The sequence below is a fragment of the Littorina saxatilis genome, linkage group LG7 (assembly GCF_037325665.1).
Source record: "Littorina saxatilis isolate snail1 linkage group LG7, US_GU_Lsax_2.0, whole genome shotgun sequence".
In the NCBI taxonomy this organism is placed as follows: domain Eukaryota; kingdom Metazoa; phylum Mollusca; class Gastropoda; order Littorinimorpha; family Littorinidae; genus Littorina; species Littorina saxatilis.
Genome location: NC_090251.1, coordinates 22,108,427 through 22,136,201, shown reverse-complemented (window position 1 = coordinate 22,136,201; position 27,775 = coordinate 22,108,427). Strand labels below are relative to the sequence as shown.

The 27,775-nt window shown below is 44.7% G+C and overlaps 1 protein-coding gene across 1 annotated transcript; it reads left to right on the top strand.

Moving 5' to 3' along the window:
• The first annotated feature begins 136 nt into the window (after positions 1 to 136).
• Positions 137 to 27,560, top strand: LOC138970925 (membrane-associated tyrosine- and threonine-specific cdc2-inhibitory kinase-like). Its single transcript, XM_070343507.1, has 16 exons — positions 137 to 436; positions 691 to 826; positions 1,330 to 1,427; positions 2,686 to 2,768; positions 3,839 to 3,964; positions 5,947 to 6,022; positions 6,424 to 6,546; positions 7,343 to 7,440; positions 7,892 to 7,998; positions 10,587 to 10,690; positions 16,666 to 16,707; positions 17,218 to 17,329; positions 18,168 to 18,246; positions 18,981 to 19,082; positions 19,709 to 19,868; positions 27,207 to 27,560. Exons 1-16 carry the CDS (start codon positions 335 to 337, stop codon positions 27,243 to 27,245), a joined length of 1,587 nt encoding a protein of 528 aa, XP_070199608.1. The 5' UTR covers positions 137 to 334; the 3' UTR covers positions 27,246 to 27,560.
• The last annotated feature ends 215 nt before the right edge of the window (positions 27,561 to 27,775 follow it).

Here is a 27,775-nt window from a genome sequence, read left to right as displayed (position 1 = left end):
TAAATAATGATTTATGTCGTATTTTAGTACTTATACGACGTATACGTAAACACATACGTATGGAAAAAATGATCTATACGATGATGTATTTTCTGTAGTCATAAATCCGGCGATAGATCACTTTTATTTCACAACTACGATTTCTCAGCCAATCGCGTTGCATTACTTATACAGCAGCAAAAGAACCGCGAAACATCTCTCGGGGGTAAACGTCGATGTCGTCAGTGTTTTGATTCGCATTTCCTTTGCATTTTAATTCATGCTGCATCGTTGATATCATTTCCTCATGTGAATGGATCGTTAAATTTCACTTCTGAATTCTGCAAGTACAGAAATGGAGGCTGATGACGAGACAGAGATGTTTGCTAGCCCACGTCCCACACCACAATTTTACCACGACCAACAGACGTTTTCTACAAAGAAGGCAAAATTAGCGGTAAGTTGTCGAGTATTTTCGATAAAACACCGTTGTATTTTTGTATAATAGAGCAAAGTATAGTGAATGCTTTAAGACTGTCAATGTGGTTTGAACTTGAAGCTTATTTGGATTGGGAATGGGAGAGATTGTCATCCGCCATCTTGTGGTAGTTCACTTATACTTGTACCCATATGCACCCCTGCTTTCACATGTATTCATCCTATATCTTCAAGTTTTGAAGTTAATTTGAATCAGTTTCTTTTTGTTTGTAGCTGGGACTTACCATAGGCACACCGATTGACTGTGCACCACCACGCCCTCCAGTGAAAAGTGCACCACCTGTGAGCCGCATCTTTCCCAGAAGAAGAGTAGTTGGCCCACAACCAGTGTCATTTCGCAAAGCACACTGTATCCTTTTGCATTAGATCATTCAGTTGCTTTTGATACAGATTAGAAGAAGGGGTGTTAGGTGCTGCAGAAGTCATTAGAGGATTGGTGTTAAATGATACATTATGCTACTCGATCGATAGTGTACACAGTATCTGCCAGTGCCAGGGATCGCTTTGATGCGCAGTTTTTGTGTATGTAAGGTAACTGTAAGTTGTAACACATTTGAAAACTTGTTGATATGTTTTTCTTTATCAGGACATGTAAAATCATACACACAAATCAGGTAGATGACAGTTAAACTTTATCGAAAGGTTCCAGAACTTATTAATATATGTCTGTCTTTCCTTCATGCGTTTGTGATTCTAGTGACGTTTGTTTTGCTATGACAGATACCAAGATGGATAACGCATTTTCTAGTAGAAGATTCAGCATCAAGCACTTTTATGTATTTTGTAGTACTGTGACTCTAGTCTAAACTTGAACTTCAAGAGTAAGTGTGAATGATCTTTAACCTCATCTAGCTTTAGAAAGTCCATTTTACAACCCAAGGACCAAGAAGACATACTTTCATCAATGTTTTGATGTACTGGAGAGGATTGGGCAAGGCTCTTTTGGAGAGGTAAGTCTTTTCCATGCAATGATATTGTCCTGGTTCAAGAGTTGTGGTTGTGACTGAGTCAACCGGCATGTTTATTTGCAACCTTTTCTGTTCTTTATACTCTTCATAGCTTCCTTTGTTTGAGTTAGTGTTCATCTTCTTTTTACTTGTTATCAGTTAAGTGTATAAAAGGCCTTTATTGGGAAATCTTGCAGTCTTTGTATGTGTTTTTGGCTCACGTAAGTGTAGCCTATGCGATCGTAACTCTCTGTGTGTGTGTGTGTATGTCTGTGGTAGAAACTTTAACATTTCGTCATTTGAAGACGTCACATTATGGCGTAAGAGGGTTAGACGTCACGCGAAGGAATTACTGAAAGTCTCGGTCATTTTGAGCGGGCCGAGACTAGTTGGAAGGCACTATGGCAGAAAAGAGAGTTATATTTTCATGTCTTGGCGTCTCAAATCTTATTAGTCAGAAAGCGCATGCACGTAGTCTCGACCAGCACGTGGTGTGCTTCTTTCTGAGTACTTTACGTCACAAATTGTACTTTACGTACTTGATGATGACGTAAGTTAATTGTATGTGTTCTATTTCGTTGACTGAGCACGGCCGGGACCAGTTGGCGTGAGCGCTGGGATTTCGAGTTTCATTCGACATGTCAATGCATCGCAGTATGAAATAATACAGGTAGGAGGTTAGTCGATATCGACCAAAGTCGATAAGTGCATTCTTCACTATGGTATTGAGTCTGATTTCGTCGTCCATCTTGAATCAAAAAGCACTCTTCTTACAAAAAAAAACTTCGTTGCAAGCTGCGGCGAAGCTTCGCATGTCAAAACTTGAGAAGCGATGTTGGGGTCAAAGTACCACGCCGTAGCTGCGGGTTTTTGGTATTAAGACTTTGCGAAGCTTCGTGTAGTCGACTACGGGCTCAATTAAGGACAGGCTTAAGTAGGCTAGATCTAGTGTCTCGCTTTCTTGCACAGTGTCACCTATGCTTACTGTGTGTGTGTGTGTGTATGTGTGACGGAGTGATTGAGTTTGTGTTACTGTTTGTCGATTTCTTACGTGAACCTTGAAGGCTTCGCCTCTTGTTTTTTATACATTGTATATATCTATATTCTTGTGAAGCACAACTTATGTACTTACTTTCTTGTGATAACATTGTAAGTAATGGTCCTGTGGTCAAAATACATTTTGTACATTACCATTTCTGTTTTGCCCTTTTCATCTGGTATGCTTCAGAGTTCAATGTGGTCATGTGATTTGACTTTACAGGTGTTCAGGGTGTTGAGCAAAGCAGACAAGCAGCTGTATGCAGTCAAAAGATCCCATGAGAAGTTCCGCAGTGATTCTGACAGGTAAGTTTTTGTTGCAAAGGTTCCCGTTCTACTCAATAAAGGTGCTTTGTGTATTTTGAAAATATTTGTAATGCTGTACTGACTGTCTCTGTGCCATCAGGCATCAGTCTCTTTTTAAAACTGTAGCTATGCCTAATTCGTGTTAGAATAGAAACAGGTTGTGCTGTTTTTTCCACTTGCATGTAAGCAAGCGTGGACATATAAATAGATATGAGACTGGTAATAGGGATAGTTATTCATTGTTTGTTGTTGCTCATTGTAATTTTGTTGTCAATGAATTACACGTCCAAGTTAAAAGATGAGTGCTGTTGAATTTGAGGTCAGTGTTGGGGTGTATTTTTGATTGTGGTCACTGTATAAAATTTGAGTTATTGGAAGGGGGTGGGGGTTATCGTCAGAGGCATGCTTCTGGCAGCAGTGTTCGGTTTACTTATGCGTCATTGGCGCATACAATCTGAAAATGAACCATGACAACTCACTTCAGTGCGTAAAAGAGTGCATCAACTTCAAAATTGTCTTTCGCTGCGCCACTCTAAGGTAATTTATGTGTATTGAAATATTTTGTCCCTCTTACTCCTGGCATTTGTATGCACACGTGCACGCACACACACACACACACTTTAGTATAATCTAACCTTCCCTTGTAACCACATCTCCAAATGGACCACCTGCCCACAACAACTGTTTTGAAGGATCCCAGACACGTTTTTCTTCTAAAGTTCTATATAATTCACCTTTCCATATTGACGACCTATCTCTGACAACCTCTTTTGTTCAGTCCCTTGGGTGGTTGTTAAAGACGGGATCAATTGTAACATGATGCAGTGGCGACATCTAAGCTCAACTAGCACCACTCCACCAGGTTGCACCATTTAGCTTCTTCACAAGAACAAGAAATGTCCTAAGAGGGGGATGTGGGGGAGGGAACAGGAGGGAGCATGCCCCTGGATCCGATCTACCCTACTTGGGGCTTTGCCTTCCAATATGTCCAATCAGTATTAAAATGTAACGTAATGTTGTTCTCCCAGGCTGAACCGTGTTGCAATGTGTTGTTTTGTTGTTTGACTCAGGCGGAGAAAGCTGGAGGAGGTGGCCAAGTATGAGATGCTTCCGGAGCACAGGAACCTGGTCAAGTTCTATTGTGCGTGGGAGGAGGAGGGTAAACTCTACATTCAGATGGAACTCTGTCAGTACAGGTGGGTACAGGGCATTTAAACCAAAGAGCAACTGTTGGTTGTGTTACTCACAATTCATTCAACAAAGCAAATCATCGAGTAACTTAACTCTTATTATCCTAGACCGCACCATACCGCACGTCGCCCGTAATCCTATACCGCACGTCTCATGGTCACATCAGTTCAAGGGAGAGAATCACTAAATTGAGCTCTCCTGCGGCGAGAGACTGGTTGAGTCACAATCGCCATGTGCTAGTGGCAGGCTTGGAATTTTGTGGGGAGTTTTTGGATCCCATTTATATTTTTCTGAAGCGATTTTCTTCGGATTTTTTTTAACCTTGTGCTGAATTCAAACTGGAGACCAGTGACAGCGATAGTGATGCGTCATTTCACGGGTTTGAGGCCGGAAATCTCCGCGAAAACATACAAGATCCCATCGGTGATGCCGATAGTGGGCAGAGCGATATTTCGACATCAGAAATGTCCTGTGTTGACACCAGTGACTTGAGTGATTTTCAAGCTTCGAGTTCAGAGGAATCGTCCGACGACGACGCGGTCATCGATTCTGACGCACCATGGGTTTATTTTTAGGGCAGGTAAACATCAAACAAAAATCACAAACCTTACAATTCTAAAAACTACATTCATTTCTCAATATGCAAAAAAAACACCATGAAGTTCATCCATCCACAAACATAGAAGTTATGATTTTTTTTATAAACAGACCCTGATTTGGTCCATTTATTTGGCCTCAGGACCTACTAAAACCCTTGCAGGACGTTAAGAGTTAAAGCATAACTTGATGACGTGAATGCTCCATTTAACACGCCCCCAAGGGTATAGACATGCTGCAAAGTACGTTGCTTTTAACTGACTCTCTCCTTTGCTCTGTGTAATCTACCAAACCGTTTTGAACCACTGACGCCACTAGGCTTTGCCTTGCCTGAGTTGGTATTTGACTCACCTGAGTGGTCAGGAGAGTCTTCATAATGAGGAGTGCTAGGCTGTCGGCCTTAACTTATTGTTTAGTTGCATCCGAAAATCTGACCGCTCACTGGAAATCGGGTAAACAAGCAAAGGTTTTACTATGCCAGTCTAAGGAGTTGCTCTGCTCGTGCTTTTCCAGGCTTGGAGTAGCACTGCAATTTTTGAGTCACTTGAGAAAAAGTGACTCTATGTAATCGGTCAGTGTTAGTCTGTCCGGCCGGCCGTCCGTAGACACCACCTTAACGTTGGACTTTTCTCGGAAACTATCAAAGCGATCGGGCTCATATTTTGTTTAGTCGTGACCTCCAATGACCTCTACACTTTAACGATGGTTTCGTTGACCTTTGACCTTTTTCAAGGTCACAGGTCAGCGTCAAAGGAAAAATTAGACATTTTATATCTTTGACAAACTTTTCTCGGAAACTATCAAAGCGATCGGGCTCATATTTTGTTTAGTCGTGACCTCCAATGACCTCTACACTTTAACGATGGTTTCGTTGACCTTTGACCTTTTTCAAGGTCACAGGTCAGCGTCAAAGGAAAAATTAGACATTTTATATCTTTGACAAAGTTCATCGGATGTGATTGAAACTTTGTAGGATTATTCTTTACATCAAAGTATTTACATCTGTAGCCTTTTACGAACGTTATCAGAAAAACAAGGGAGATAACTAGCCTTTTCTGTTCGGCAACACACAACTTAACGTTGGGCTTTTCTCGGAAACTATAAAAGTGACCGGGCTCAAATTTTATGTGAACGTGACTCATTGTGTTGTGAATAGCAATTTCTTCCTGTCCATCTGATGCCTCATATAATATTCAGAACTGCGAAAGTGACTCGATCGAGCGTTTGCTCTTCTTGTTACTGCAGAATGTCAGTTTGGCTTCTCATACACGATTTGTGAGTGAGTTCTATGTCTTCTATTCATGTGTTGCCGGTGTATCCCGTGTTATGTGTAAATGTAAATTACATTTTAAATTGTTACATTGAGATGTGGTTTTTTATCATGTTTCAGTTTGAACCAGTACGCTCTACGCCATCACAATATTCCTGAAATGACCATTTGGTGCTTCCTTATAGATCTTCTCTTTGTAAGTTTTTGTTGTTGATTATTCCCGCCCAGTCTTTACTGTCGCATGTTTCTGATTTCTGAGAATGTGCTTGTGGTTTTGTGTATGTATGTTTTCTTTTTGGGGGATTATGTCTAAATCCGCTTCGACCAAATTTGTAAGAATTAGCATACAACCTGCAGCATTTGAGTAGTCATCCGTCATTTTACCTCTCTGGCTGTACGGATCAGCTTGTTTGTTTAATTCAGTATTTGTTTTACAAAGTCTAATCGTTTATATAGAAGTGCTGTCAACCAGCATAAAAGATGATCTATGTGGGTTTTATGTTGTTTTTTCAATATGCCAACTTTGTCTTCAAATTATTCACAAATATTGTTTTTGTTCTTGCGTTAAATATATGGAATGGTGCTCTTGATTGACAGGCTGTCAAACATCTCCATGACCACAACTTGGTGCACATGGACATCAAACCAGAGAACATATTTATCACCTCTCAACACTACTGTAAGCTGGGCGACTTCGGTCTCATTCTCGATTTGAACAAGGTAGGCGTGCACGTCACTGAATGTTTTATTGTCAAGCTGAGTATTAGAAGCTTTTCTTCAGTAACCGTAAGCTGATCTGTGTTTATACTTGTCTAATTGCCCTCCCTTAAAATGTATGTGTGCGGATGAGCCTACCCATCTGGCGTTCCCATAATTTGGCGGATAAATAGCCAACATTGTTGTTCTTTGGTCATTGACACATACAGGTGATATGACGCATTGTTCTGAGGCCTAAAAAAAAAATAGGTGTGGTTACGGTAACCCGACCTACCCTATTTTTAGGGGCCGACCCTATAACTTTTTATTACATTTGTCACACAAAAAAACAAAAAAAACAACACAGAGTGCAGAAAACGCAATGAAAGCAAAATCGCCCGAGTCGCACACTTATTTCCCTGTCAAGTAGGTTTAATTTGTACACATTAGAAAAAAAAGTTTTAAAAAAAAAGTGATTGCCTACCTTCCTACCCTATTTTTTGGGGCTATGTTACCGTAACCACACCTTTTTTTTTTTTTGTGTGCTTGATCTCGGGTCAGACAACCGTCCTATTGTTTACTTTAGACATGTGTGAGCTTTTCTGATTGAACAGTGTTTTCATTGCCAGGACATTAGGACCTATGCATGTTTTCAGTCCAGGTCCAACTGACCCCGTCACCTCACTGAACAACACTGAGAATAAACAGGACTGATTGCTGTTGTCATAGTGACATAAATATTTGCTGCAGCCTAAATCTGTGTGAGCTTGTAACTTGTATGTGCTTTAACCTTTTCACAAACAGTAGTATTCATTTTCAGACTCAGGAGGATCTGTCAGAAAGTCCAGAAGGTGATGCCAAGTACTTGGCACCGGAATTGATGAAAGGCCACTTTGGTAAACCTGCTGACGTATTCAGGTAAGGTGGCTGAATGCAAAATACTTAAAGGTTTCTAAGCCATGAAGGCTTGAAATGCACAGAGTTATTGTGAAGAGATGAGGGAATAGTTTAATGAGAATTGTTAAATGTTGTGTTGACAGACATTTTATTTCATGGAAAGGAAGGATACATTATTTAAATTATGCTTAGGCTTTGTGTGTCTTTATTAATGTCCATGCAGAAAAGGTTTTCACACTCGCACTTATAGGTAGTTTTCACACTTACAAAAGTAGATGGTTGTTATATTTGAGAGTGTTAGTTGTCTATTGAAACTTGATTGTTCCATTTCAGTAATCATTGACAGATACTTGCATGTCTGACATAGACACAATAGAGAGGGTTAACCTCTGCTGTAAGTGAGGCTAAGATGTTGACTGGGAGAGTGCCGACTGTCTGATTTCCTGTCATTTTCACAATTCTTTCTTAACAGTTTGGGCCTGACCATCATGGAGCTTGCTGGTGACCTTGACCTACCACGAGGGGGTGAAGGTTGGCACAGACTACGAGAAAGTCAGCTTCCTGTAGAATTCATCAGCAGTAAGTTTCCTTTGAAGTCTTGTGTGCAGTGTCTGGCTCACGGCGGGCTACAGTAACAGTGGGTACATCTGGGTTTTCCTGCATGCGCGTCGATACACTAAAATGTTTTTGTTTGTTTGTTCGTTCATGGGCTGAAACTCCCACGGCTTTTACGTGTATGACCGTTTTTACCCCGCCATTTAGGCAGCCATACGCCGCTTTCGGAGGAAGCATGCTAGGTATTTTCGTGTTTCTATAACCCACCGAACTCTGACATGGATTACAGGATCTTTTTCGTGCGCACTTGGTCTTGTGCTTGCGTTTTACACACGGGGGTGTTGGACACAGAGGAGAGTCTGCACACAAAGTTGACTCTGAGAAATAAATCTCTCGCCGAACGTGGGGACGAACTCACGTTGACAGCGGCCAACTGGATACAAATCCAGCGCGCTACCGACTGAGCTACATCCCCGCCCTACTAAAATGTTTTCAGATAGACTGGGAATCGAGGCGATGGTGGTGTTGTGTGTGTAGAGCGATTCCTAGAAAACTACTGGAGCGATCTTCTTGAAACTTGGCATACAAGTTCTTCCAGCTCATTTCCCCAGATGTTGATTTTTTTACTCACATTCGAAGCAAAAGTGAGTCTATGTACTCACCCGAGTCGTCCATCCGGACGTCCGTCCGGAAAACTTTAACGTTGGATATTTCTTGGACACTATTCAGTCTATCAGTACCAAATTTGGCAAGATGGTGTATGATGACAAGGCCCCAAAAAACATACATAGCATCTTGACCTTGCTTCAAGGTCAAGGTCGCAGGGGCCATAAATGTTGTCTAAAAAACAGCTATTTTTCACATTTTTCACATTTTCTCTGAAGTTTTTGAGATTCAATACCTCACCTATATATGATATATAGGGCAAAGTAAGCCCCATCTTTTGATACCAGTTTGGTTTACCTTGCTTCAAGGTCAAGGTCACAGGAGCTCTTCAAAGTTGGATTGTATACATATTTTGAAGTGACCTTGACCCTGAACTATGGAAGATAACTGTTTCAAACTTAAAAATTATGTGGGGCACATGTTATGCTTTCATCATGAGACACATTTGGTCACATATGATCAAGGTCAAGGTCACTTTGACCCTTATGAAATGTGACCAAAATAAGGTAGTGAACCACTAAAAGTGACCATATCTCATGGTAGAAAGAGCCAATAAGCACCATTGTACTTCCTATGTCTTGAATTAACAGCTTTGTGTTGCATGACCTTGGATGACCTTGGGTCAAGGTCTCATGTATTTTGGTAGGGAAAATGTGTAAAGCAGTTCTTAGTGTATGATGTCATTGCTAGGTTTAGTTATTTGACCTTGACCCTGAAGGTCAAGGTCATGTAAAGGTCAAGGTCAAGCATGTGAGTCGTATAAGCTTTGCCCTTCTTGTTTCTATAACTGTCATATCAAGCTTTTTGCAAAAGCACTGTAAAGACCACTTTTCAACTAAATAACGAAAATTAGTTCATTCAATTCAGTTTTAACATTTACACTGCTCAAGAGCCTGGGGACAGTGTTTAGGAAAAGGTTACTGTTGTCATGTGCACCCATAGTGGTACTTCTGACATACAGACTGAATGAGAAATATAATAACATTTCTGGAATGAATATATGGCCAGTATAAAAATAACTAATTTAAATCCCAATTTTGGTGCTATTGGATGTTCTGATTTTTTACATTTAGTCAAGTTTTGACTAAATGTTTTAACATAGAGGGGGAATCGAGACGAGGGTCGTGGTGTATGTGTGTGTCTGTCTGTGTGTGTGTGTAGAGCGATTCAGACCAAACTACTGGACCGATCTTTATGAAATTTGACATGAGAGTTCCTGGGAATGATATCCCCAGACGTTTTTTTCTTTTTGTCGATAAATACTTTTGATGACGTCATTATCCGGCTTTTTGTAAAGGTTGAGGCGGCACTGTCACACCCTCATTTTTCAATCAAATTGATTGAAATTTTTGTAAAGCAATTTTCGACGAAGGCCGGACTTCGGTATTGCATTTCAGCTTGGTGGCTTAAAAATTAATTAATGACTTTGGTCATTAAAAATCTGAAAATTGTAATAAATGTTTTTTTAATATAAAACAATCCAAATTTACGTTCATCTTATTCTACATCATTTCCTGATTCCAAAAACATATAAATATGTTATATTTGGATTAAAAACAAGCTCTGAAAATTAAAAATATAAAAATTATTATTAAAATTAAATTTCCGAAATCGATTTAAAAACAATTTCATCTTATTCCTTGTCGGTTCCTGATTCCAAAAACATATAGATATGATATGTTTGGATTAAAAACACGCTCAGAAAGTTAAAACGAAGAGAGGTACAGAAAAGCGTGCTATGCAGCACAGCGAAACCACTACCGCGCTGAAAAGGCTCGTCAGTTTCACTCCGTTATGCACAAGCGTCGGACTACGGTCATTGTGAAAAAATGCAGTGCGTTCAGTTTCATTCTGTGAGTTCCACAGCTTGACTAAATGTAGTAATTTCGCCTTACGCGACTTGTTTTATAACTGCCATTAAACGTTATGGTTATTTTGTGTTTCAGCGCGGTCAACGACCTTGAAAAGTGTGATATCACAAATGTTGGAACCAGACTACACAAAGCGACCCACCATCGACCAGCTTTTAGCGATGTCCAGCATGCGAAAGGTCAGTACTGATCAAGGGAATACGTTTTGCAAGAAAAATAAGTAAAATCCTCCTGCATAGATATTTTCTTGTGAACTTCCAGCTCCAAGAGAATTTGAGGGGTGAATGTGGAAAAATAAGTTGACTGAAGCAGTATCTTAAGAATGTGGCAAACCTTCCCTGGCAACCTCCTCTTGATAGTGACTAGCTGCTTATTGTGAACACCCTGAAAAACAAACCACCTGTCTACAAGGACCACTTTGGTTGGTTCAGTGACTGGGTGTTATATAGACACATGGGTGAAACTAGCCCGTCGATTGACTGAAATCCGTCAATCTGAAAATAAGTCTGACGAAAATTCCGTCAATCCGCAATTTTGAAGGAAAAAAAATTTGATAAAAAAACCCCGAAACTACTTGCGGAACGCATTTTCAAACTGCTATAGTGAACCGGTTGCATTTTGCGTGGAAACGGAAGCGCTTTTGCCCGTGCTCGCGGTAAACCCCGTAGGTGAGGTTTCTTCGGATTCGCTCTGCATCACGAATTAAAAAAAAAAGTTCTCTCGCGTTTTGGCAGGCATTACGAAGTGCTGACACGATTTCTGCGACAAAGATGCCGGTTTTGACGGAAAACGCACGGACAGATCTTATTGAAGCTGGTCTAGCCAACAAATGCATGGGCAGACCTGTTTACCAGTACGATTTGGGCGTATTTTGTACGCCAAATTATTATCAGTACGCAAATACGCGACACACGCACAAAATACGCATAAGAAAAAGTCTAGAATACGTTTTCCGGTGTTGGTGTGCTGATTACGGGATGGTACAACTGATACCGGTTTCGGTCGAAGGGAGATAACTATGACAGCGAGTCTTCAGCTGTGGAAACCTTGTTCAGTTGTTGGCACGTGCGATCGTCTGGACAATCGTGGCAAAATGAAGCGGTAAAATGTGACAGTTTCGGATGACTGTACCAAGTCTAAACAGCAGAAGCAGCAGATTTTCTTGGAGAAATATAAGAAAGAGCCAGGAATTGTGAAGTCTACTATGGGAAAAAGTCATGCACACTGCAAGTATTGTAAATCAGATTTCTCCGTTGTCCATGTTGGGAAATATGACATCGAATGACACTGCAGTTCCAAAACTCACATGGACAAGGTTGCTGCAAAGAAATCCGCTGAAAGCTGCCATGGAATTATGAAGTTCATTCCCGCAAAGCAAATCCTGCCAGAAGAAAAGGCTGTAGTCCGTGCTGAAGCAATGTTTTCTGAGATGATTGTAAAAATGAACTTGCCACTGTCAACCGCAGATGTTATTTCACGAACTTCATCTTTTCATCATCAATCTGCTTGGAAGACACTGGTTATAATGTTATAAACTGACAGGTAAATAAAATTGTTTTATCCCTGTTGTATCGGAAGGAGTTAAATTCTGAAGATGTTCACAAGACATGCTATTCTTACACAGACACGTTTGCACCCACGGCCCACGTACGTTTTGCCTAGCCCATATGGCTTTGCTTGCAAAGTACACCAACTTTTTGAAAAATACACTTAACTTTTTGAAAAAGTACTCTTGCCTCAGGTTTAGGGTAAACAGGTCTGCATGGGTGTTACTCTTCCGGCTTTTGCCGGATTTCCGGTTTTTGAAAAAATCTGAAGCCGAAAATTCCGGAAAAAAAAAGAAGAAAAAAAAGCTTCGTTTTGCTAAGTTGAAATAACGAGCAGCGGTTCCGATCCGACTTTTGACACCGGTTCGCGTGCTTTCTCGGTTCGCTCCCTTGGATTTGCCGCCATCTTGCTTATTATAATTTGGTTTCGTCGGTGTCCAGAAACTTTCTTTCAAACTTGAGCATTTTGGACCCCTGCCTTTCAGGTTTTTTGATTTTTCCCAGTAACACCCATGCAAATGGCGATGGGACTGGTTGGAGTTCATGAAACTAAAACTGTGTGTGATAAGTTTGGTGCTTGAAACTCAAGTGCTTTTCCTTGAGAACGTTGCACTATGAGAGATGCTACTGCTTAGTTGCTACTTTGTGCAGTGCTACATCATTCTGTTTGCATGTGTGACATTCTGTTTCATCATTTATTTCAATGCCTGTCTGGCAATGTTTGCTTCTTATAATTAAATATTTCGAACTTTTATTTCAGTTCAGTTGTTCACTTTCTATTTCATGTAGTATGGCTGTTGTCAATGTTAATTGTTATCAATTGTGTGGTTGTGTTGGAAGATGCAAGTGTGAAAGGATACAAAAGAAAAATGATTACAGTGGAACCCCTCTCTAGTGACCTTGAAAATGTTGACAAAAATCGGTCCTTATGGAGGGGGGGTCCTCACAGAGGGAGGGGGTCAGGGGGCCACAAAGAAAGTCAGATTTTCTTAAAAAAAAGAAAACAGAGAAGTTTGAGTTGCTGACGACCGTTTCCTCAAGCAAACTGCTTCGATTTCATGTTTGACATTGTCCATGGTGTCCACCAGTTCCGGTGCATGTACTACCCTGGCCAAGTTTCCTCTCAAGACATCAAAGAGACCGCCCCATAGGTTAAACTCCCCATAGGTTAAACTCGGTCACTGACCGGGGTGCAGGAAGTGTTTCCTCTCTCAGATATGAAAGGGGAACCACCTCTCATAGCTAAAACTGGGTCATTGACCCCTGGGAAGGTCAGTGTCTATAAACAAGGGCACCCAGCTATCACAATGGACCTGCCTTTGATCTCCCCGCACACGCAGGACGGAAAATTCTTTTTTCTGGCAGCCGGGAACCAATCCCAAACCTTTTCATTTACGTCAGAGTATGTTGTCTTCTGCCTTTGATCGCATTCGATCGGCATTGTCACCACTTTCCCACCTTTTCAGAATGTTTTCTTTGTCTGGGATAATTCTTTAAATTTGCGATTTTCCAACATCAAGACTTTTTGCAATCGCGATGACAGTTTCTCCCTTTTTGTGTCTGTTCACAACATTCACTCGATTTTCAAGAGTTAAATATTTTATTTTATTTGTAGACGCCAAGTCGATCTCCACTGCTCTTCTGTCCAAAGACTGTCTATTCTGACTGAGTTGAACGGTGTATGTGGGTCACGTGAATTTTTTTTCTCGATGATTGGTTTGTGATGTTTACTCAGCCCACCCAACCATCACACCTCTGAGCGGTTTAGTGCCTTTGCTTACGCGAGATGGGTATAACTGGTTATAACCGGTTTGTCAGTGATGCGTTACGCTGACTGAGACTGAGTCTTGGCTTTGTCTGACGAAGTCGTTACACAAGCTGTTAGGTCGGTCCTTAGACGTTAGAGCGGGGTGGTCGCTACACTGGTGACAACTATATAAGGAAACACATCGGTTACAAAAAAAAAGGGTCGTTGTGGCGGGGTAGTCGTTAGAGAGGGGGGTCGTTGTGGCGGGGTAGTCGTGAGAGAGGGGGGTCCTTGTGGCAGGGTAGTCGTTAGAGAGGGGGGTCCTTGTGGCGGGGTAGTCGTTGGAGAGGGGGGTCGTTGTGGCGGAGTAGTCGTTGGAGAGGGGGGTCGTTGTGGCGGGGTAGTCGTTGGAGAGGGGGGTCGTTGTGGCGGGGTAGTTGTTGGAGAGGGGGGTCGTTGGAGAGGGGGGTCGTTGTGGCGGGGTAGTCGTTGGAGAGGGGGGTCGTTGTGGCGGGGTAGTCGTTGGAGAGGGGGGTCGTTGTGGCGGGGTAGTCGTTGGAGAGGGGGGTCGTTGTGGCGGGGTAGTCGTTAGAGAGGGGGGTCGTTGTGGCGGGGTAGTCGTTGGAGAGGGGGGTCGTTGTGGCGGGGTAGTCGTTGGAGAGGGGGGTCGTTGTGGCGGGGTAGTCGTTAGAGAGGGGGGTCGTTGTGGCGGGGTAGTCGTTGGAGAGGGGGGTCGTTGTGGCGGGGTAGTCGTTGGAGAGGGGGGTCGTTGTGGCGGGGTAGTCGTTAGAGAGGGGGGTCGTTGTGGCGGGGTAGTCGTTGGAGAGGGGGGTCGTTGTGGCGGGGTAGTCGTTAGAGAGGGGGGTCGTTGTGGCGGGGTAGTCGTTAGAGAGGGGGGTCGTTGTGGCGGGGTAGTCGTTAGAGAGGGGGGTCGTTGTGGCGGGGTAGTCGTTAGAGAGGGGGGTCGTTGTGGCGGGGTAGTCGTTAGAGAGGGGGGTCGTTGTGGCGGGGTAGTCGTTAGAGAGGGGGTCCTTGTGAGGGGTTCCACTGTACTTCTGTGAATTGTTTTGATTTTGTTTACCTTTTTACCATATCATTAGAATCTGAAGGTATTTTTTTGACCTGCATGATAGTGTATTTTTTTGCCAGGAAAGGCCACAAAATCACAACGAATAATGCAAAAATTCATACCCCGTACCCCGCCAGGGCCTACACGGCCCCTGGACCCCTGCCTCAAAAAAAATTTCAGTCAATTTGATTTTCCTAGGTTTCACCCATGTAGACAGGTTTGAATTTATCAGGAATGTTACTGAGATTTATTTTCTTCTGTAAATTCATTGAAATGGACATAAATATATAGCAGGGGTGGGATTTCTTCCGTCCCAGGAAGAATTTTGGCCTTTTTAAAAAAAAAATTTATATACCTTTTTTTGTTAGTCCCTGGCAGCTGTTGTTTACACTCCGTTCTGTGAACAGTTCAACTACTTTTCACTGAGATGTAGGGAGCTTTGTTTGCATGGCGATTTTCCTTTAATGCAATAAACATTTGTTTTAAACAAAGACAAAACTAGGTGATGAAATCAAATACCTTCAAGTTTACAAGATTTTTTAATTATGTGCATCTCTAATTTTAAGTTTTTGTTTAAGCCGCTTCTAAAACCCTTGAAATTTGTTTACCACTTGTTTTTGTAGACCCACTAGCAAGAGTGATGCAACCAAACACCTTCAAGTATAGCAGTTTTTTTTATTTTATGCCCCCCCCCCCCCCCAAAAAAAAAAAAAGTGTGTGCTGTTTTCAGTTTCAGAGCCAGGAGAGGCTCAAATAGCAACTCTTAAATTGCTAAAAATTCACTTTCAGCTGGTTACAAATACCTTCAAGTTTACAAGATTTTGTACTTTTGTGCATCTCCAAATTTAAGATTTTGTTTAAGCTTATATGGGCTTCTAAAAAAACCTTCTTGAAATGTGTTTACTACTTGTTTTTTATAGACCCTCTAGCAAGAGTGATTCAACCAAGTATAGAGGTTTTTGATTTTGTGCATCCCCCCTCCCCCATTTGTTGTTGTTTGTTTGCTGTTATCAGTTTTAAAGCCAGCAGAGGCTCAAATAGCCCCCTCGTGAAATGCTAAAATTAATTTTCAGCTGGTCAGTTACAAAAACCTTCAAGTTTACAAGATGTATATATTATGCATCTCCAAAAAGCTTGTTTGTTCTAAAATTTAAAGTCAGGAGAGGCCACCTAAACCCTCCCTAAAATGCAAAAATTCATTTTTGGCTGGGGGGCACTGCCCCCCCAAGACCCCCCCAGCAAGGGCACTGCCCCTGCACCCCGCCAGATCCTTAGCAGCCTCTGAACCCTGGCCTTCCAAAATGTTCAGTCCTGGCAACATTTGGGGCTCCCACCCATGTATATAGGCAATTTACAGCCACAGGCAATACCTTTCTGGCACTGTCAATAAGTTCTGCAGGGCTGCTGAAATGATAGCAACAATTTCAGCAATTCAAAATAAGTAAAGAGGTTTTGCTGATCTATGGCTATGAATGTTTCTTTTTCAAAGCTGCCATCTGCTACGTTTTAAGACAAATAACGCTGGTACGCCAAGCTTAGAATTGCTACGCTCAAACAAATAATCACAAGCATGCAAAAAGTTTGCTCTTTCTGGTGAGTCTTAGTACTCATTTATGATTTTCATTCCGTGTAGCTGTCAGAATTTGTGTCAGAGAACATTTTACACACTTAAAAAATGGCAATGCAGACACTCGCTATTGGCCATTATATATTATTTTTTATACCAAATATGACTGATGATCCTGTTTGAAGTGACTGTTTCTGAGGACTTTATCCTATTGTTATTTTCAGTACCTGAAGTCACGCCTTCATCATTACCAAAGGATCACAATGGTGAGTAGAGAGTTTTGTGCTCTGGTGATGAAGTTAATGGGGAAGAAACAGATGAGACTGATTGTTTTAATACTTTGATGTTGGTGCAGTGGTGAAGTTTCTCATCTGGCAGTGCAAATAAAGTTTGGGCCTGATTGGCAATTTGCTCTATTGTAAGTGTGCTACTTTAAATTAAAAACTGTAAACTCACAGTACTGTGCCTTGTAATTCGAAATTATTAGTTGAAATGGAACCATTGGAGAATCAGAGGATGTATTAATGGCGAATTTGCCTTTAGACTAAAGCGTGAACATTGAGAGCTGCAATAGAAAGTGGCAATGCTGATATTCTTTGAAGTAGCGTAGAGTGTAGGAGCGGCAGTGTGGCTGCGGCGGAGAGCGTTGCAGGCTTTACGCAGGGCGCTCACAGCATTCTTGGAGTTGAAGCAGCAGTTTGGTTGGTGGCTGCAGCGGCCAGCGTTGGTAGCATTACACGGGGTGTTCACAGCAGTGCTGATGTTGTGTTGGGCAGACGATGGGTAGAGGGCCGTCACAAGCCAGCCTGGCCAAGATGCAGTCCAGAGCTAACACGTCCACGTTGGAGGAGGAGAGGGCCAACGGGGGCGACATGTGTGATTCCGATGGTAAGTTGTCTTTGCTGGCTCTTTGTCTTGTGACTACAGAGATGCCTCTGTGTGGAGACCTGAAATCTCACAAAGGTAGGTCTTCAAAGAGTCTTCAAATGGAAATAAAGTTAGTGTCATTAGGAAGAAAACGTTGAAGGACATGTCTTATAATAGACTTTAAAATTGGCAATCTCGTGGCTGCTCCGCCTGGCGTCTGGCATTATGGGGTTAGTGCTAGGACTGGTTGGTCCGGTGTCAGAATAATGTGACTGGGTGAGACATGAAGCCTGTGCTGCGACTTCTGTCTTGTGTGTGGCGCACGTTAAATGTCAAAGCAGCACCGCCCTGATATGGCCCTTCGTGGTCGGCTGGGCGTTAAGCAAACAAACAAACAAATGTCTTATAATGGAGGGTCTTAGAACTGAGGCTCCACTGTATTATCCGAGGTGGTTGCTTGCAAAGCGTGTATTTAACGAAGCAGTGTGGACCTTTATAGTCTTGCTGTATTTTGACCCCTCGTTTGTGAATTGAACGGACTTACAGAAAAGTATACCAGGAGCTTTAGAGCATTTCTGGAGAATAGAATCGCACCTAGACACGGATCTAAAATGACAAATTTATTCTTTGTTTTGTCAACAAGTTGAAAGGCTTGGCACCTCATAGTAAAATTCACATCAGGGAGTTTAAAGTGCTAGGAGTATCGCATAACTTACCTTTATCAAGAACAAGGTTTTGAAACACTTTTCAGCTCAGATTTCTAAAATGGTTTAGTCATTGGAATAATTATGCGCTCAAAGAAAATGCTTTCATTGTCAGATGTTCAGGCTTGATGGTTGATTGTGACATTGACTTACAGAGGATATGGAGGAAGACAACATGGGTATACCTTTTGACGACTCCAGAGCAGACGACGAAGTGGACGGAATGATCCTTGCGTAAGATATTTGACTCTTTCTCCTTATTAATCTTTTCCCCCTTTCACATTTGACGATGTTCTTCTGTCTGCTTACCTGTGATTTTTACGTAAACTTCATGATGTGTAAGTTTTGATGATCCAGGACTCATTTTTGAGATTCTTGCCAAATCTGTTGAGAAACTGTTCAATTGTTGGGTTATGTGTAGGTATGTATGGGATTGTCTGTGGACTATCTCCTTTTTAGTTTGGATTTTGACTAACCAATACAAAAACTCTTAAGCTTTAATTTAATTCAGGGCCTTCACCATGGTGAAACTCCTGGAACCCACTTGGGGACTTGCCCACATGGGCTTTCTTTCATTCAGTAAAGAAAAAAAAATAAGGGAATAAAAATGAAGATTTCAGATGCTCATGTCTCCTGGCCAGTTGGGAGAGTAAAGGGTTCAGTAGTGTTTGGCTGGCTGGCTGTAGCTGAAAAACTTAATGGTGAGGTTTTCTTGCATGGTTTTCAAGCTAGAGCCCGGTTTAGGAGATTGATGTTGAGGTTTTCTTGGCTGATTTTCTAGCTAGAACGTTGTTTTGGGGGATAAATGTTATGGTTTTCTTGGCTGTTTTTCAAACTATAACCTGGTTTGAAGAAGACCTGGCATGATCTCTGATTGGCTATAGTCTTTCGGGTAATACCTTGTATAATGATAGGTATTTGTACAAGATGCTTAGAGTGTGCTGATAGAGAACTGTTTTGTCCCTCAGCCCTTTGCCAAACAGACAAGTGATGACGGAGCCTGTGATACGGCACCATGCCTTCATCCACTCTCCGCGCTGCTCCTCCCCTGCCATGAGTCGAAGGAAACTGTAAGTTGCCTCATGCTTTTTGTTGCAGCTAAGGAGTGTGAGTGATTGATTATACACCCTTTCCTTTGAGAACTGGTGCTGTGCTGGTAGTACTACTCAACTAAACTCTTGCTCTCAGAGCTGCCAACTGTTATGCTTTTAGCATAACATAAACAAATATAAACGTTATAATGCCAAGCTTAGAATTGCTACGTTGAAACAAATAATCACAAGCATGCAATTGTTTGGTCTTTCTTGTGAGTCCTGGTACTCATTTCGGAATCTCACTCCATGTAACTCCATGTAACTGTCAGAATTTGGGTCATAAAACATTGTTCACACTGAGAAGTGGCAATGCAGACACTCTCTATCGGTCACTATGTTTCTGCTTTCTAAATAAATAAAAAATGCATATACATGGGTGCAATTCTGCCGGCTACACGCCGGCAGCCGGTTTTTGGTTTCATCGGCTGCCGATGTTTTTGTTCCAGGAGAGGTTTTTTTTGGCATTTTAAATACTAAAAAAGCTGGACCCCAACTTTTGCCGGTTTTTGGAATTTTCCAGGTTGCACCCATGCATATATTATTCTTGCGCAAAATAGCCTAAATTCAAGAGAGAAATGACTCCAAGTGTACTCTGGTTTCAGCGCCCCATGCAATGGTTCCCCAGCGAGTGAAATTATGACCGATGGCAGTTTTGACAGTGACAAGCCTCACACACCGCCTCGACCCCGCGTCCTGTTTCCTGATACCGACATCACTGATGAGGACACATCCGCCAAGATTGAGCCCAAAAATTTGATGACGGTAAGGTTTATGTTGAAAAAGTAAATGTCTCTAAAAGAGCATATTTGTTTGCAAATATTTACTCGGGGTGCATGTGGCAATGCCAAATGCTCCGAGCTGCCCGGTTTAGGAGATTGATGTTCAGGTTTTCTTGGCTGTTTTTCCAGCTAGTACACAGTAGAGAAAAAGAATACACATTATTGTCGCAAAGAAAACAAAATAAGAAAAATATTTGCACTTTCTTCACTTCCTTCGGGTTAGCTATACACAAAAATTGGGCCTCAAAACATCACAACCAAAACAATATTGGAAAATTTCCTAAATAAATTTTCATTTAATTAATATACTTACCCGAATCACATTAGCATTGAGTCACCTGAGATGCTTATCACTGAAAAACGCTTACCCGGCTAAAGAATTTAAAGGGAAGCAACCCCATCACCAAAACGAAAGTGAAAGTAGCTTTGGTAATGGGCCAGCACACCGGGAGTTACCTCCCATACGGGTGTATGCCACGTCACTTCCTCTAGGAACACGTGCCTATTCTCATACGGCTTTAAAAAATCTTAAAACCATAAGCGGGGCAGGTGGGAGGGAATACAGTATGTGATTCGGGTAAGTATATTAATTAAATGAAAATTTATTTAGGAAATTTTCCATTAAATATCATATTCTTACTCCGAATCACATTAGCAGATAACATCAACAAGGCGGTGGGCTAGAAATGAATCAAAACTCACCATCAAGTTCTGGACAGGAACTGGCCTGCTGCTATGAGCGCTGGAAGGCCTCTGGAGCCATCCTGTCGAAGAGCTGTGACGTCCCGAAGATAAAAGTTTATAAAAACATCTTCGGAACGCCAATACGCAGTTGTCAGCACCTCCTCTAGACGTCTGGAGCGCAGAACTGCCAGAGAGGATGCCCACGCCCTCGTTTCATGGGCTCGGGCCGAGTCAAGTGGCAAGGAGGGCATAACCCCCCCCCTCTTTGTGCGACTCCACTCATAAGCCTGCTTGATGAGCGAGGACACCCACCGGGCCAACGTTACCTTCGACAAATCTTTCTCGCGCCTAGTACGGAGAGAGATAAACAACAACTTCTGAGAACTAGACCGAATCGGCTGAGTCCGGGCTAAGTACAGACGAAGTGCCCTCACAGGGCAATTGACCGAATCGGGGTCATCCGGGGCCAACGCGCTGGTCAGAGCCTTAACTCTAACCAGCGGAGAGGCCTGCCCCGGAGACTGATTCTTGGCCAGGAAATCAGGCCGGAAACGCAAAGATGCGGAACCGTCCGGCTCAAAGGAGATATCTCCAGGCTGACCCGACAGGGCGTGGACCTCGCTACCCCGTCGGGCCGTAGCCAACAAAAGGAGAAACAGCGCTTTGCGAGTGACATTGAACAGACTGGCCTCGCTTAAAGGCTCAAAATCCGCAGAACGAAGGAATTCCAGGATTAAAAACAAGTCCCACTTGGGAGCGGGCAAACGAGCTTTAGCTTCCTTAAGAGCAGCCCCTTTAATGACTGCAGCTATAACACCCCCGACTCGAACAGAACGACCAATCTGCTTAAGAGTCGCCGAGATAGCGGAGCGCCGGACCCTCAACGAGGAGACTGAGGCGCCCTGCGAAGACATGAAAGAGAGGTGGTTAGCGACCTGAATAGAGCGCGGAGCCACCGAACTCACCCCTCTAGCTGAACACCAGGCAGTCCATGCCTTCCAGTGGGAAGCATAAACTGAAGAGGTGGACGCTCTATGCGAGCGAGCCACCAAGTCCAGAGTCAAAGACGACGCCCCAGAGCGCTTCAGCGAGTCCCGAACAACTTCCACACGTGAAGCTTCAGAAGACTGGGCTCCTCGTGTGGAATGCCTGTTCGGGGCTGCACTAGTTCCCCTCGCACGAGTGCGAGAGGAATGGGGGGCCCTTGGGCGAGCCGAAGAAGATCTGGAAACCAGACCTGCGACGGCCACAGAGGAGCGACCAGAAGAAGAAGGGCCGGCTCCTCCATCTCCGCTTTCCGGATTACTCGGCTGAGTAACGGAAAGGGAGGAAAGGCGTACGCCTCCAGACCCGTCCAGGGAAAGTCCAGAGCGTTCACTCGCCATGCCTGAGGGTCCGGGAATGGCGAGACGAACACCGGAAGCCTCTTTGAGTACCTTGTGGCAAAAAGGTCCACCAGAGGCTTTTGGACCTGGGCCCAAAGGCGAAGCAGTGCCCCGTGAGTGATCGTCCACTCCGACTGAAGCACTGTACCGGAACGACTGAGCGCATCCGCCAAAGTGTTCAGCCTCCCTGGAAGGTACCTGGCCGAGATCGTGATATGATGCTGAAAGCACCACACCAGGATCTCGCAAGCCCTCTCCGAGAGAGACGGGGACCGCGAGCCTCCCTGCTTGTTGATGTACGCCGCCACTGTCATGTTGTCTGTAAACAGACGAACATGTTTGGCGTACAGGGAGGGCAGAAACTTGGCCAGAGCTAGAGCAACTGCCTCTAGCTCCAGCAAGTTGATGTGCCACAAGGACTGCTCCGTCGTCCACAGACCGGAAGTAGTCTGAAGATCTGTATGTGCCCCCCAACCCTCCCTGGACGCATCTGTAAAGAGGTCCAGGTCGGGGAGGGGCACGACGATCGGAACACCTCTGCAGACCCACTCCGTGTCCAACCACGGAAGGGTCGCAGACTGGAACCATCCCTGCAAAGGGATGAGGGCGTCCCAGTCCACCAGAGGAGAGTCCACAAACGGCTTCAGCGCGAACTGAAGCGGACGTTTGTGGACCCGGCCCAGTGAAACCAGAAGAGCCATAGACTCCATCTGCCCCAAGATGGAGGCGAGCGAGCGGATGGAAGCCATCAGGAGAGGTAAAGTGGAGCGAATCTGGGCTTGGAGCTTGTCCACCCTTCTCTGAGAAGGCTGGACAGTCCAAGCGACCGTGTCGAAAGACATCCCCAGATAAGTGAATGTCTGTGACGGGGTCAGCTCCGACTTTACCCGGTTGATCGAGAACCCCAACGAGTTGGATTCTCGAAGAACCGTCAGGGTATCCTGCGAACAGCCGCTCTGGGACTGGTTCATGATGAGCCAGTCATCCAGATAAGCCCGCAGACGGATACCCTGGGACCTCACCAGTGCACAGACCTGTCTCACCACCATGGTGAAAATCCATGGTGCGAGAGACAGCCCGAAAGGGAGTGCGCGAAACTGGTAGATCTGATCTCCCCACCGGAAACGAAGCCATTTCCGGTCGGCCGGATGCATAAGAATGTGAAAGTATGCGTCCGTGAGATCGATCGAGGTCACCCAGTCTCCTGGGCGGAGAGAGTCTCGGACAGAGGCTGGCGTCTCCATCTTGAATTTTATCTCCCTCAAGCAAGTATTGAGGAGAGATAAATCCAACACGGGACGCCATCCTCCTGATGCTTTGGGAACAGCGAACAGACGCCCGTAAAATCCCAGGGAGCTGTGGACCCGAACTCTCTCCACCGCGCCCTTCTGCTCCAGGGAGGCAATTTCCGACTGCAAGACGGAACGTGCTTCCTGCGAGAAGGGGGGCTTGAACCGCGGAGGCACTCGGGTAAGAGGCGCCTTTTCCTCCCGCCAGAGTAGACGGAAGCCCGATCTCACCACTCCCACAATCCATTGGCTGTCTACTACCGACATCCAACGAGAAAGTGCCCGGGAGGGGCCTCCCGCCATCACCAAGGTGGAGGGCGGGAGGGAGGTGAGATCGGGAGCGCTTCATTGGGGGTGTGGCTTACTTCCAGAGCCGCCACGCCCCCTCCCCGATGCCGTCCTCTTCTTCCCACCACGAGCGGCCGGCGGAGCCTGCCGCTTCTGAGCTGGCTTGGGGTTAGACGATGTCTGAGCCTGCTTCTGTTTAGAAGGCTGAGACTGTTTCACCCCCTTCAGAGTGTAGTCAAGGAACTGACTGTCCTTGTTTGACTGAATCTCCTTCTGTCTGGCATCCAGTGCCAGCGGACAGAAGAGAGACTCCTCTGAGACCGGGGAGACTCTCAAGGTCTCCCTAGTAGCCAGTTCCGTGAATTGGGACTGCGAGAGGAAGAGATCCCTCCTGCAGAGTACCGCTTGGGTGTACTGCAGGGAGGAAAGACGCAATTGTTCCTCATTGACCTTGGCCAATGCGGTCAAAAGCGCAGACATCGTCCGCATTCTGTTCTTCACTGAGAGTGAAAGGAACCAGCGAATCGGTCAATGCCCGAGACAGAGCCCGAACGAGAGTCTCCGCAATGGAGGACAGTTCGATCTGCCGACGTCCAACCTCCTCAGCAGAGAGGAGGGAAGCCTCGGAAACCGGCAAAACCGAATCACGCTTGATCGGTTTAGTCAGAAGAGGCAGCAATTCCCGGGAAACCGGAAGGGTAGCCCTAGGGAGTGCAAAAGACGCCAGCCAACTCTGGCTCTGATTGGGCATGCCAAGCTTCCTATTGGCCGTAGGCACGAAGGAAGAGGCTTGGGCAGCTGAAGCCACCCACTGCTGAGCTGATTCCGGAACTGGACCAAAAGGAAGCAGTAACGGAACAGGCACTGGCCGAATACCACTCCCCGCATGTGCTGGACGAACCAGTGAATACGAAAGTTGGTAAGCCACTGACGGAGACTCGGCGAACCGGAAGGAAGAAACATCTTCCTGTGCCGGCCGGAAGTCCGCCATGGCAGAAGGAACGAATGATGCGGAAGAGTCCGCAGCCACCACCCCTTCAGGAAAATAACGAGACGTTACTTCCGCCGCGACGTCAAGAACAGCCTTGAGCTTCGACGGAAACACGCCCCGCGACTCCTCGCTGACCACTGATGGAGCATCAGAATAGTCACACGTGGAACCATGACCGAAGTCACCAGTTCCGGAAGCAGAAGCATGCCCTGGCAAACCGGAAACCGGAAAAGCCTGAGCACTAACGTCATCCTGCCGCCCAAAACCCTGTGAAGGTAAAGGGTAAGCAGGACGACCATCCGCAAAAACCGGAGCTGGATGAGCTGACGTCACTCCCCCGACTGAGTGGAGTGATGCCTGCTCAAGCCTAGGCGCTTGAAAGCCGGAAGGCGCACGCTGTAATCCACTATCTGGTATCCGGAAGGAACCACCAGAAGAGGAAGAAGCGTTTCCGGCCGAAACCGGAAGTGTAGTCAACGGAACCGCAAAATGCGGAAGTGAAGACTGCACTGGTTGACTTCGCGATCCGGAAGGACCGGAAGTCAGTGAATACTCCATCCTGCCGCGACCGCCGTAGCGTGCCGGAGCGGACGGATCATCACTTCCGGCAAGTGCCGGAAATGCGGCAGTCGAAACCGACTGCCGCCGCTGTTCGATCAAGTCCGGGGCCTCGTAGGTTATCGCCGGAAATGAAAGATCAGCAAGGTATCGGTCGTGACCCGATGCGAAAGAGCTGTCCCCCGAAGGAGAACGTCCAGGCGCCTCACGAGGGCTATCGGACCAGCTCTGCTTACCAGCCGACGCTGAAGAGGGAGGACGCTGCTCCAAGCCGGAAGTGGAGGACAAAGACACGGAAGCCAATGCCCGGACGTCACTGCCAGATGCCGGAAACGCCGAACTGCTGGCGACGGAACGCTGAAATTCTGCCTGCACCAAGCTGCGGATTTCCGGAACCAGTAACTTTAACAGAGAGGAAACCAACGCACCTTGTCCAGGTGCTAACAACGATGACGAAGTCTCCGAAGTAGAGACAGGTGCAGAAGTAACAGTAGCGCTAGGCGCCGCAAAAGAAGCAGAAGTAGTAACAGCGCTAGGCGCCGAAATTGGTACAGCCAACAAAGTGTTACGCTCTTGGTCTGTAACAAGTAACGTTGCTTTGGAAGAGGAAGACTTAGGCTTAATTTTCCCCTTGGGGTCCGACTTGCCACGGCGCTTGTCTGAATCAGACATGTTGACAACAACACGTGGCAACGCGAAAAAAAAAAAAAATGTACTGAAACATAAGTCTAAACGACTGGAAAATTCAGTAAACACACGCACTAATGCGTTTACAAAATACTATAGCTAAACTTGCCCCACAAAAAGCAGAGGCACGGAGAGCTACGAACAAAGTCACACGAGCTAGAAAACTAACTCACACAACAAAATGGCGACACGCAAGACACTGACACGAACGTCAACAACACGTGGCAAAGTAAAAAGATTTACTGAAACGTAAGTCTAAACGACTGAAAACACAGTAAACACACACGCTTACGCGTCAACAAAATACTAAAGCTACACTTGCCCAAACAGAAAGAGGGCACGCAGAGCTACTAGCAAAGTCACACGAGTTAGCTAACTAACTCACACAACAAAATGGCGAAACACGCAAGTCACTGACACACAAGTCCGTAAAAAACGGACAACGTACAGTAACGAAACAGCGCAAACAACCAACAACAAACGGGAACGAGCTCACCAAACTGTAGGCAAGGCGAGCAGAAAAGCTGGGTAACGTGGCCGGCGGGTGTCACTCAAACACACAAGGTCAGCCACAGAGCGTCAAAAAGTGAACCGTCCTCTCCGAGGTGAAAAAGACGTATGAGAATAGGCACGTGTTCCTAGAGGAAGTGACGTGGCATACACCCGTATGGGAGGTAACTCCCGGTGTGCTGGCCCATTACCAAAGCTACTTTCACTTTCGTTTTGGTGATGGGGTTGCTTCCCTTTAAATTCTTTAGCCGGGTAAGCGTTTTTCAGTGATAAGCATCTCAGGTGACTCAATGCTAATGTGATTCGGAGTAAGAATATGATATTTAATGGTATATTACATTATATCCCTATAGTCCAGAATCATGCAAGACGCACTAGTTGTGCATCATATTCCAACGTTACACATGGCAGACTAAATTTGTGCATTTGAAAAGAAATGCTAAGTTGTCTTGATGCTTCAAAAGTTAAAGATGCACCTGATGCTACTAAGAGGTGCTGTAGCAAGTTGACATTTCTGAACGCTAGAATGTAGACTTGTGGATGGTTCTTTATATTAATTATATAATCATTCCAGCAGGTAGGTGCCAGAAGGAAGTAGAGATCTAAGCCGAGGAAGAATGATTATCCCATAGTATGAGTGGCTCAGATCATAATTTTGGGATTCCTGAGACCAATCACTTATGTGATATCCTGGTTGGCAATGTTTTTTCACCACCGACTGTTGTGCTTGCTGATCATCGGACACTAGAAAAACAGTTTGCAGTATAAACCTACAGTTCTGTCTGGTGTACAAACTCCTCCAAACCGTCAGATCAACAGTACCTTTATAACTATAAGTTCACTACTTGTGTTAAATTCACTGTCAGACTTGGAGAAAGTGAAAGTGAATTGTTCTTCCAGCTTTAATGCTTTCTCTTGCTGTGTTTCAGATGTTCAATTTAGCGGACGATGATGATATATCTTTGTGATACTGTAAAGACAGCCTGGGCTGCTGCAAGCCTTGGGCGGCCGAAGCACACGACTAGTTCTACACCAGACCGGTCCATGTCTTCAGCCCTCATGGAATCCGCCTGGCGACTACTCGTGTTTTTTGCATCTTTCGTGTCTCCACTTCCTGTGGCAGTGACAGGAAGCGACACTATGCATTGAAGTTTTAGCTGCTGGTTTTAGTCCTGACCTGCTTCCGTTGCAATTGCCATCAGAGCCAGTTTGGTACAGTGGAGTCCCCCCCAAAAGGAAGAAAACTTGCTCTTACAAAGGCAGGGGTATCAAAAATGTATTTAATAATTAGAAAGGGGGTAGTCTTGAATTTAGGGGGGGGTGGGGGTTCCACTGTGTTGACATAATGGTTGGATCCTGACACCAGTATACTGATGTGACAATCAGCAAAATGTTCTGTTTTTTTCTGCACACTAGGAGTTAGTTCACAAGACGGAAGATATGGTTTGCTGCTAAACTTGCATTTCTAGGGCATTATGTGACTGATGTGCATTGTATC